General features: G+C 42.2%; 1 protein-coding gene across 1 annotated transcript; it reads left to right on the forward strand.

Annotated features, from left to right (window-relative positions):
* Positions 1-1,619: 1,619 nt before the first annotated feature.
* fgf10a (fibroblast growth factor 10a) lies at positions 1,620-9,732 on the forward strand. The gene is made up of 3 exons (XM_056290446.1): positions 1,620-1,674; positions 3,322-3,425; positions 8,287-9,732. The coding sequence occupies exons 1-3, from the start codon at positions 1,620-1,622 to the stop codon at positions 8,485-8,487; spliced, it is 360 nt and encodes a 119-aa protein (XP_056146421.1). The 3' UTR covers positions 8,488-9,732.
* The last annotated feature ends 2,280 nt before the right edge of the window (positions 9,733-12,012 follow it).

Here is a 12,012-nt window from a genome sequence, read left to right on the forward strand (position 1 = left end):
TAGATAGATAGATAGATAGATAGATAGATAGATAGATAGATAGATAGATGGATTGATAGATGGATAGATAGATAGATAAATAAAAGAAACCTGAAGTCTGTCTGGTAGCACTTGCAAAGTGAACGCCATCGTCGTCGTCTGCGAAACAGACGGGGGTTTATGATTTCTGACAGTTCATTTCTGGGTCAGGCATCTGACGGAAACACTTAATGGGCGCTGAAGCCGGAGGTTTCATAAAGTGAGTCATGAAGACTTTCCTACAGTCTGAAGGTTGGCTTTTGCTTGTTTAACCTTGTAACTGGTTCACTGCTGTGTTTTGTACCTGACCAGCAAAGACCGGCGTTTATAAAAGCTGTAATGCTGCCCCCCATTTCACGCACAGGTGTTTGTCCTTAGTAATTTCTCAAAAATGTTGATAGTGGAAATGTCAGCACCTTTCTTTTTTTTTTATGACGCGAGCTCTGTGTTATTGCACTTTCAATATCAGTCGTAAAAAGTTTTTTCTTCTCACTTAAAGGTAAAGCCTTGAAAAATTTAAAACAAGGTTTTATGGCCGTGAGCCAGCAGCCCGGGGAGGGAGTAAAGGCCAGGCTTCGTAAAGCAGAAACAGAAACGGGGGTAAAGTGAGATGAACCAACGCGCTAATTCTGCAGGGACTGTTGGGAGAAGAGTTTGGACGAGGAAGATGAACAAAAAAAAAAAAAACACTTGTCTGTGTTTCTGTTACGAGCCGAGGCCTGGCTTCTTCTTCTCCTCTCTGTCCTCGTTTCCACCTTCATCGTAAACTCCATTGTTGCAATCGAAGCCCTTTTGTTGCAGCCCTGCCTTTTAAGTCCCAGGCCAGACGGGCTGCTGCTGGTGACTGATGGCGGTGGGGGGAGGGGGGGGCACAAAAGAGGCCTGTGCTTTGGTTTGGGCAAACCACATCAAACAGGACAGGGAAAAGGGTTTAAACAGGTGGACTAGCCCTCGGTACACTACACACAGGTCTTATTTTAACGGTAGCTTTGGCCTGATGGAGCTTGCTTGATGTCGTGCCGTGGCGTGTCATCTTGTGCCGTGCTCGATTCTGAGTGTGTGTGTGTGTGTGTGTGTGTGTGTGTGTGTGTGTGTGTGTGTGTGTGCGTGCAAAGCCGCTTTGCTTAGACTAGCATCAGCTTGCAAGACAAATAAATGAAGTTGTAAAGAATAGATTGAGAATGTTAATAAGAGCAGAACAAGCAACCTCATTGTGTGTGTGCGTGCATGAGAGTGTGCGTGTGTGAGAGAGAGAAGGAGGGATGAGATAGTCAAAGAGAAAGACCAAGAGCAAGACAGACTGCAGTAGAAAGAGAAGAGCGGGGCTTTAATTGCTGAGAAACACAGCACGTTTAGTGTCTAGATGCCTCCAAATTCCCGGACGACAACCCTGATCAGCGAATGGCACAACATGGCTCCCACTTCTTTGGCCCCCTCATCTCTGTGCATGTCTTGACTGAGACAGGCGGCCAAGAGATGTGTGACGTCACACCTGGACGGTACGACGACACACATCTCGCTGAGGACGATAGGGGGACGGAGTGGTGCCAGAAATGCCCCAGGATAAAGGGATCCGTGTGGTTTTGGACGGTTGAAGCACGATGCGAGACCCACGCTTTGCCATCTGCACCCCTCCCTATTCCCCCTCTCGGCTCTGTAAGCTAGCACATCTTGAAAACAGGACCCGGCTGATCACCGAAAGCAGACGCTTTGATTTTAAAAGACCCTTTGACGTCATTTAAACAATTCATGCCCATCTACGTTCAGTCTAGATATATATATTGTTCTCGTCCTTTTCATCCTTTCTGCCGTGCTTGTGACTCACCTCCACTTCCTACTGGCCCGCGCCTGTGCGGCTAATCACATCTCAACCCTTGATAGCTTTATGGCTCGATGTAATTGACTTTAGGATGAGAGAAGAAAGGACCGGCGACCACAGCTTAAACCAGTAATTGGTCCGGGCCTGAAAACTGATACAGACACTCACCCTCATGCCCGTCAAGCAGCTAGAAGGCCTCCCTCCCTCCTGTCCATGTGCCTGCCCGCCTGTGCTCCCCTGGTCAGAAAAGCAAACATGGAATGGAGAACTGAGTTTTCCTGGCTGACGCCTCAGTCCCAGGGCATGCGGCCCACTTGCTAACCAGCAAACATACTGGGGGCAAGAGGCCGGGCTGAGCTGTGTGTCTGTCACACAGTAAGGTAAAGAGAGAGCGAGCGAGCGAGAGAGAGAGGGAGAGAGAGAGAAAAGCAAACCTGGGGTTCACCCAAGACAATCAAGATAATATTACTCAGGTTGCTCCTTTTACAGGATTTCTACATTTCTAAGTATTCCATTGTATTGTTACAGTGTTACAATGTTGCGATTTCACTTAGCAGACACTTTTATTCAAAGCGACGTACATCTGATAGTTAATGCAACACAAGCAAGGATCTAGTCAGGAGACGACAACTTAATTGCAAAAAAAAAACCATGTTTAAGTCCGATAGGACATAAGCGTCAACAGGGAGTGCACAAAGGCAATACATACGGTAGAAACGATTTAAAAAATATATATTATTAATACCATCAGGTGTGGGGGTGTTCATGAAAGAGCTTCTATTGTCCAAGATCCAGGATGCCCCAGTTAAATTTGAGTCAGTATATTGTTCTATCTATCTATCTATCTATCTATCTATCTATCTATCTATCTATCTATCTATCTATCTATCTATCTATCTATCTATCTATCTATCTATCTATCTATCTATCTATCTATCTATCTATCTATCTATCTATCTATCTATCTATCTATCTATCTATCTATCTATCTATCTATCTATCTATCTATCTATCTATCTATCTATCTATCTATCTATCTATCTATCTATCTATCTATCTATCATCTATCTATCTATCTATCTATCTATCTATCTATCTATCTATCTATCTATCTATCTATCTATCTATCTATCTATCTATCTATCTATCTATCTATCTATCTATCTATCTATCTATCTATCTATCTAGCTATCCCCCTCATCTCTTTGTGAAGTTCTCTCGGTGAAAAATCTGAAATGTGGTGTTTGTCAAACTAGGGTAACGTTTTCATTTTAACAGCATAACTGATCAGAAGGAGAGCGCCGCACAATTAAAGTGTAGCACAAGAACACCTGTCTGATGAAGAAGCTGGTCTCATTGCAGTAAATCTCTCTCTCTCTCTCTCTCTCTCTCTCTCTCTCTCTCTCTCTCTCTCTCTCTCTCTCTCTCTCTCTCTCTCTCTCTCTCTCTCTCTCTCTCTCTCTCTCTCTCCCCTTCTGATGCAGGTGTGTTGGAGATTAAGTCGGTGGATGTGGGTGTGGTGGCTATCAGAGGCCTCAGCAGTAACTACTACCTGGCAATCAGCAAGAAGGGAGAGCTGTATGGAGCGGTAAGAGGCTAAATCTTCTTAATCTTCTTCATATACATATACATATACATATATATATATATATATATATACATATATATATATATACATATACACACACACATATATATATATATACATATATATATATATATATATATATATATACATATATATACACATATATACACATATATATATGTTGGGGTCTGAAAAAGATGTTCTGAGTCCACAAACAAGATCTGTTTGTTTTCATCCTTGATCAAAAACCAACTTTACATTTTATACAACATCCAGAATCTCAGCTAGCTTGTGTCGTCTGAAGAGGTAGTTCAGCCCTTCTTAAAGTGATGTCCTGTCGTCCATGAAGCCTCTTCGCAGTATCATTCTCTCCTCTCCCTCTTGATACCGTTGTCGTAGTTATAATAGCCCCAGTTTCCAGCAGATATTTTGCGTTCCCCCTTATAAAGAAATGTTTTTATCCTATTTGGCGATGTTGCTGCATTGCTCGGCTTTACTTTTCGTGGCATTTTGATGTGATGAGCTCAATGTGTCAGTACTCAGTAGTACCCCAGCTGAGTAAATCCAATATCACTCTGCCACACTGCCATTGCTATTGTAGCTCTGGACCATTAAAACCAACGCAATATGATGCATTCAAGATATTTCACATCTCAGAAGTACCAAGTCTCTACGCTCAACGATAAAAGGAGGGGAGAATAATGTTGACACAAGCGATTGGATTTAACAAGACTTTCCTCTCCGTAAGCCAGAGACTCTTCAACTCTGAGTCGCCTCGAAGGCCTTTCTTTTATTTAAAACAAGGGGCAAGGCGGCAAGACTCCCTGTCCCAGAAACAGGAAACACAGCCAGTGACTGCAATCTCTGCTCTCGCTACCTACTTCTCCTCTGCGCTCCATTCAGAAGTGGGAAACACAATCCTTCAGTTTCTCTATTCTACTTCAATCCCTCTGGGGGGAGAAGCCATTGTTTCATCTGTTTTCTCTCTCTCTCTCTCTCTCTCTCTCTCTCTCTCTCTCTCTCTCTCTCTCTCGTTCTCTTTCTTCCCCTCTCCTTCCTTTGAAAGGCCCGACTTTCACAGCGTGTCTCTGCGGAGCCGCGCTGCAGATGAAATGACACACTGCAGGGAGAAAGAAGGGCATTCTGTTGCATGGCCTGAAACTGGATTCCCATGACGTTTTGCACACAGTGAAACACTCGCAACAGCAACGCACTAGTGAAGGGCCGGGGCTCGGTTACACCTGATGAGCTTTCACAGTGGCTTCTTTATCCAGCAGTCGAATGAAATCATTATTTCATTATGGTCTTAAGAATGACACATGGACGTGGCACCAAATCCCCTACAATATCATTTGTCTTCTCTTTTAGTTTTTCCCAAAGATTATTTTTTTATGAATGAATTCTTATAAACTAGATAATTATGTTGAGTATAAATAAAGAATTGGTGTATGTAGTAATTATCAATCAAGACATTCAAATTTCATCTAAGATTCTTCATATATACCGGTATATATACTTCATATATACTGGCGATATTCCTTATTATGCTCATTATGCTCATTATTCTTACACTGGCATTCAAAGCACAGACTCCTCACACCATTTAGAAAAACAAGAGACCGCCATCAAACACTGCTTGGTCTTACAGAGACCCGTGTTACTCAAAAAGCTACAGTGACTTCAAAAATATTCTCGTTTTGCTTTGGGAACATTAAGTTTTACCTCTGGAACCAATTTGAACAGCTGTGGCCAGAGAGAGAGAGAGAGAGAGAGAGAGAGAGAGAGAGAGAGAGAGAGAGGGAGCGAGGGAGAAGGTTTGCGTGTGTGCATGTGTGTTTGTGTGTCTGTTGTGTGTGCGTGGCCTTTGATGTGTGCGTGCGGGGTGTGTATTTGGGCGTGTGTATTTTGGAGGAGGTGCACGCTTGGTTGTGAACATCGACTGCATCCAGTTAACTGACTGGTTAAGTGATGCTAGCCTACAGCAGAAGGTTGGCTTCCAGCAATCTGACAGATGTTAGTTCTCACATCATTTTGCCTTCAATGACAAGTGGGCGGTCACTGTGGTAATGTAAGCCACAAACAAGTTGTCACAGTGATCCTGTTGGCACCAACAACATAGCACATCTCGTCATAACCCCAGTGCCCCCTAGCCACTTCTCATTTGCCACTTTCAAAGACATAAATTAAGTCTTGATTTTTGCTTTAAATTGGCCCTGTTAACACCAGTGTGTGTACATCTGATTAATCCTCAACAACAACATTGTTCAACGACTATAACGACGTGTTAATACTGAACTGCAATGCAGGAAATGCTTGCTGCAAATATCCTCACTTGTGCTTGCAGGGAATGACAAGATCAGAGCCTAGTCACCAAAAATAGAAACTATGTGCATTCCCTTCATTCTGATAGACACATTCCACACGAGTCTTCTGACTGAACCCATGCTGATGGGTTTGGGTTATATCATTCACTGGCCACCTCAGACACTCATGCTCTATTGCAAATCCCAGGCTAGTGCGCAAGCTCTACTGACTTTGTGATGCTGTGGCTGTGACACAAATTGTTTAATATTTGGGACATATTTCTATAGCGGTGGTCAGCGAGGTCGCCTCACAGCAAGAAGGTCCTGGGTTCGAACCCCGGGGTAGTCCAACCTTGGGGGGGGGGGATCCCGGGTTGTCCTCTGTGTGGAGTTTGCACGCTCTCCCCGTGTCTGCATGGGTTTCCTCCGGGTGCTCCGGTTTCCTCCCACAGTCCAAGGACGTGTAGGTCAGGCGAATCGGCCGTACTGAATTGTCCCTGGGTGTGAATGTGTCGGCCCTGTTTGCCGCCCAGTGACTGCTGGGTTAAGCTCCAGCATCCCCGCGACCCTGAGAACAGGGTAAGCGGTTTGGATAATGGATGGATGGAGATATCTCTATAGCTACAGCCCCTTTTCAAGTCTTCCTGGAAGAGCCTCCGGGAAATCTGCGAGGAGGCATGGGTCTGAAAACGTGTTTGGTACATCAAGTCCATCTCCAAGAATTAGCGAAGTTTGACGCATGATGAAGAAAGTAGTTTAAAGTGAGATAAGGTGTTGAACGCTGTCCTCCAAAATGAACTGAGATAGTAGCCATAGAAGTGACCTGACATCTCTAGGGAATACAGAATAAAGAGTAGTGGGACCCATGATGGCTCTCAAATTTGGGTGAAGGTCTAACAACTTTACTTTTGGGATATGGATACCTTGGACCTGGGTTGAGGACCTCTCCCATTTGAAATTCATGGAAATTAGGTGGAGTGGTATAACACCTGTCTACAGATAGGTGAGGAGGGGACCTGGTTCCTTTGGTGGAAGAATGTAGGGACTCTAAATGACCGAAGAAGAAAGTAGAAATAAAAAAAATCTAAGGGAGAAGAAGAGGGAAACCCTGAAATTTCTGTGGAGATGAAGTCCTCTCCAAATGTTCCTTATTTGGGGTTGGAAAAAAATCTGCTCTCTGGGGGATGTGAAAAAGCTGCTGCCTTCATAATAGATAATGTGGATGCACCCTGACTTGAAAGTCCTGGCTTCTCCAGAAGAGCATAAGCGAGTCACAAGGAGTGATGTCAGGAAGTTGACGCAAAATAGATATAACTCTTGCTTCGTGCAAGAACTATCTTTTTAATCCCAGTCTCGGCACAATGATAATGTCTGCTGACATGAGAATTTGAAACGCTTTATGTCTGAATGACAGGGTCAGCCTAGAAGGATTAGAGGGGCGAGACCTATCAGCGGAAGAGTAGGACTGAGACAAGAATTGAAGGAGAAAGCCCCTGGCACGTGTTCTTTTGCTGCACCGATAGTCTCCGCTTTCTAGCATATTCTCTCTAACATATTACTGATGCAATCTTCAGTTTTCTTTGTAGAAAATTTGCACTCCCCAGAATTCTTCAATGTCATTAGCATCTATGTTATATAATAATTGTGTTACAATACATGCACAAAAAGAGCGTTTATTTTGCTTAAATCATAAACCCAGTTTAGAGCCCAGCTCAAATGTTTATTTCAGTAATCACAAACACATAAATAGCAGTCATAGTGTTTAACATCATTAACCTATAAGTCTTCATTTTAACTCATTCTGCAATGTAAAGGATAGGACACGGAAGCGGGGCAGGCTAAGCTTACTGCTAGCCCATGCAGACCGGCAGTTCCAACAGTCATCCTTGCATTTGTTCTCTTGGACAGAGAATTATTTATTTATTTATTTTCGGATATGTCGGATATATGTGTTTTTGTAGTTTTTCTTCTTCGTAGTTTGGATACATGTGTTCTTGTAGTTTGGATGTGTGTTGTTTGGCTTTGTATTGCACGTCTGTGGGCTGGGGGAAACAATGTTTCGTTTCATTTCATATGCGCACGTGCATGGAATGAAACGACAAATAAATGTCCCTGATTCCTGATGTTCCTAAAGATTCCCGATAAATGTTCCTGATTCCTAATGTTCCTAAAGATTCCTGATAAATGTTCCTGATTCCTAATGTTCCTAAAGATTCCTGATAAATGTTCCTGATTCCTAATGTTCCTAAAGATTCCTGATAAATGTTCCCGATTCCTGATGTTCCTAAAGATTCCCGATAAATGTTCCTGATTCCTAATGTTCCTAAAGATTCCTGATAAATGTACCTGATTCCTGATGTTCCTAAAGAATACAGCTGTTGTAAACATCTGCCCAGGTTGGACTGAGAGGAAAACGCTGAGCAGATATAGAATGTGTACTGGATTCTGTGAATAGCAATGGAAAATTAGCATTTGTATCAGAACAGGAGGCTGTATGCACATATCTGGTTCCACTGTTCTGTGTTTCCCCCATTTACACTCATCTTTCTCCCCTCCAGAGGGACTTTGGTCCGGACTGCCGTCTGATTGAGCGCATCGAGGAGAACAAGTACAACACCTACGCCTCTGCAGAGTGGCGCAACAAGAAGAAGCACATGTTTGTGGGACTCAATGCCAATGGCAAGCCAATGAAGGGGAAGAAGACTCGCAGGAAAAACACAACCACTCACTTCCTGCCCATCGTGGTGCAGCCGCGATGACCGGACCCTGGTTCAGCTCTGCATACCGGAGGGTTTTAGTGTGACTGTGCTGTGCGACCTTTTTGGAGCAATAGGAGGCTGCAACGATGGCCATTTTGGACAGATCTGCGTGAGGAGGATTTGCTGCACTGAGGAGGAACGAATCAGAACTTATAGACAATATCACGTGGAGGAACTGTTTCTGTTGACAAAGACCTTTCCGTTTTTAAAGTAAGACAATACTAAGTAAAATAATAATAATAATAATAATGACAGAAATGTTAACAGCAGAAAGAGGAAAGTTTATTTTTTGTTTTAAATTATAAAGTATATAGGCATAGACGAAAACATGAAAATAAAATCTGTGCCAAAATTTGATTTTATACATGGATGAAAAGTTGGAGTAAAAAAGGAGGCGGACTGGACGAAAGGACAATGATTCAGATTTTCGCAATAGGAAAGTGTGTGTCAGGGAGACAGTTACAGGTAGTGATCTAGTTGTAAATGTGTGTGATATGTGGATGCAGTTATTTATACGATACTAACTTCTGCGGGTTATTTATGCTGTACTTACTCATGCAAGGGGCTGATATGGTACAGAGCTATGCAGACGTGTCCATGAGAATGAATCCATAATTACACTGTAAAAAATAATCAGCTGGTTTAACTTTAAAAAAAGTAATCTGAGTAATTCTGAGTGATCTAGCTGAGATTACTCAGAAAGGGCTTGTCATAGGTTGCCTTACCTTTTTTTTAAATTAAACCAGCAGATTATTTTTTTACAGTGTACAGTTGCCCCATGCTCGAAGCACTTGACTGTGGAGAATTGAATGGACAAAAGGAAAGAGAAGAGGGATAAGAGGAAGGGTAATGGAGGAAGCAAAGAGAAGGTTCAGCAGGTTTGGGTATAAGAAAAGAAAGGGGATTATCAATCTGGGAAAATAAATGATATGGAGGATGAGAGGACAGGAAAGGCATGGGGAGGAGGATGGGGACTAGCAAACATATGGGGATGGGAAATGAGTTAGACCCAGAAGAATACAGTCAAGTTAGTACGAGGACGTTAACAACAAATGTAACACATATTATCAACATACAACAGTCACTGCATTGGGTTTTTTTTTCATTCCTTTCACCTGACTGCTTTGAAATTATTTATTTTATGTAATATTTAACAAAACGAAAGAACAAAAAAACATGGAAAGGTCAAACTCTTTTAACATTTATGCTTTTCTTTTTGAATACTAATCTATCATTTAAACATGAATAAAGTAAATATATTTCTCTTTAACTTGTTTCTTCTTTGATTGACTTTGCTTTTTTTGCACCATCTTAACGACTCGGAATTTGAATATATCATAAATACTCAGCATAGATACATAGATAGCTAGATAGCTAGCTAGTTAGATAGATAGGTGGATGGATAGATAGATAGATAGATAGATAGATAGATAGATAGATAGATAGATAGATAGATAGATAGATAGATAGATAGATAGATAGATAGATAGATAGATAGATAGATAGATAGATAGATAGATAGATAGATAGATAGATAGATAGATAGATAGATAGATAGATAGATAGATAGATAGATAGATAGATAGATAGATAGATAGATAGATAGATAGACTGATAGATAGATAGATAGATGGACTGATAGATAGATAGATAGATAGATAGATAGATAGATAGATAGATAGATAGATAGATAGATAGATAGATAGATAGATAGATAGATAGATAGATAGATAGATAGATAGCTAGCTAGTTAGATAGATAGGTGGATGGATAGATAGATAGATAGATAGATAGATAGATAGATAGATAGATAGATAGATAGATAGATAGATAGATAGATAGATAGATAGATAGATAGATAGATAGATAGATAGATAGATAGATAGATAGATAGATAGATAGATAGATAGATAGATAGATAGATAGATAGATAGATAGATAGATAGATAGATATTTAAATAAAGTCATTTGATGGCTGGGATCTCTCATCGGGGCGGTGCCCCCCCCCCCAGTAGGCGTTCAGAGGATGATGGGGGGGGCAGTGGGGGCAAGGCAGCAGAATGGGGTGCCGTAAGGGTGAAAATGGGGGGTGTTCACAACAGACTTAAACTGACACCAGTGCTTGAAGTTGTCCGGTACTCACCAGTACACTGTCCAGGTGTTACAGTGCCACTGTTTTCCTGTTATATATGGTGACCTTTTGACAAATTCGCTCTTGACAGCTTCGCTGCTCCGTTATGCGCTGAAGCAAATGAACAAGGGCACTTTTTATCAGGTTGGGTACGTTGGGTTCATGTTGTGGCTCAGCGCCGCTTCTTAAAACGTAACTATAGGTCGTCATAAGCTGCTTGTACAAACGACCTATGGGGTCGTTTTTTTTGGTGGTGGAGTCTCCATTTTTCAGAGTGCACACTTTATCTTTGCCTTCATTCTATGTTTTCTAATCACCATCAAAAATTCGTTTCAACAAGTGAATGAAACCCCACTCTACCGTATGGAATTGCTTTTGTTGTCCTTGTTTTGCGATGAAGAGTTTGCCTCTCAGAATGAAAGAAAAGATACGAGGGAAAAAGATGCGGTGGCGCTGACATGGAAAACATGCGCTCCCTACCGACCTTGGCGCGTGCTTGTCTCAGCACGCGGGCGAATTCTGCGCGCCATAGTTTTGAGATGTGATGTCATACTTTCATTTTTTCGTTTGGGTTGGCAATTTTTTTAAAACTACCAGCACATTTTTTGTTTTTCCCCCCCATGGAAACCTGTGGAGGGCGGCGGCACTCTAATGCCAATAATGTGCTCTAAAGATGCTGTTCAACAACACATTGTCATTCTTTTGACTAAACTACGATTCCGTTGGTGTAGATGACGTCATGCAACACCAGCGCAGAGGATTTTATGGACCACAACCTAGTAGAGGTTTACACGCAATGCATTCTGGTAGGTGTAGGCGCTGCGGGAAAGGCTGTGAGCGGGAGAACGCCGGTTTCTCCATCAGTACAGTGCACAGTGAGGACTTTATTGCGTCAGTCCACTACATACTCATCAGTACTGATCGCGCATACACAAAACCATCGGTGAAATGTCCCTTTACGTCTTCCCCGTAATAAGAAGGACCATTGCGGTGCTGGTGCAGGTGGGAAAGCCTGCTCGGCTGGAAATATAAGTTAAAATGAAGACTAGCCCAAGCAGCCTCCTGCTGTTCACCCAGGCTCTCTTGGTATAAAAAGTGTTTTTAAACAAATTGACAAAACAGTAATCAGGCCAGAAAAATTATGTAAACGTACAATGTAGAGAGCCGCTCTGAAATGAGTGGTCCATTGCGCATGCGCGACTGCTTTTTATTCTCCTCACCAGCACATAATGCGTTGTGTGGACCACTTTTTCTACATAAAAAAATGTTCAATGTGAACATGTAGCTGATAAAATTAATTCCATTAAGCAGCCCTGACGCAGTCATGACGCAGCCCCGACACTAGTGAAATTACAGCATGACGCCTAACCTCCCGCCATACCCACAAGCCACTG

This window comes from Lampris incognitus, chromosome 12, assembly GCF_029633865.1.
Source record: "Lampris incognitus isolate fLamInc1 chromosome 12, fLamInc1.hap2, whole genome shotgun sequence".
Classification (NCBI taxonomy): domain Eukaryota; kingdom Metazoa; phylum Chordata; class Actinopteri; order Lampriformes; family Lampridae; genus Lampris; species Lampris incognitus.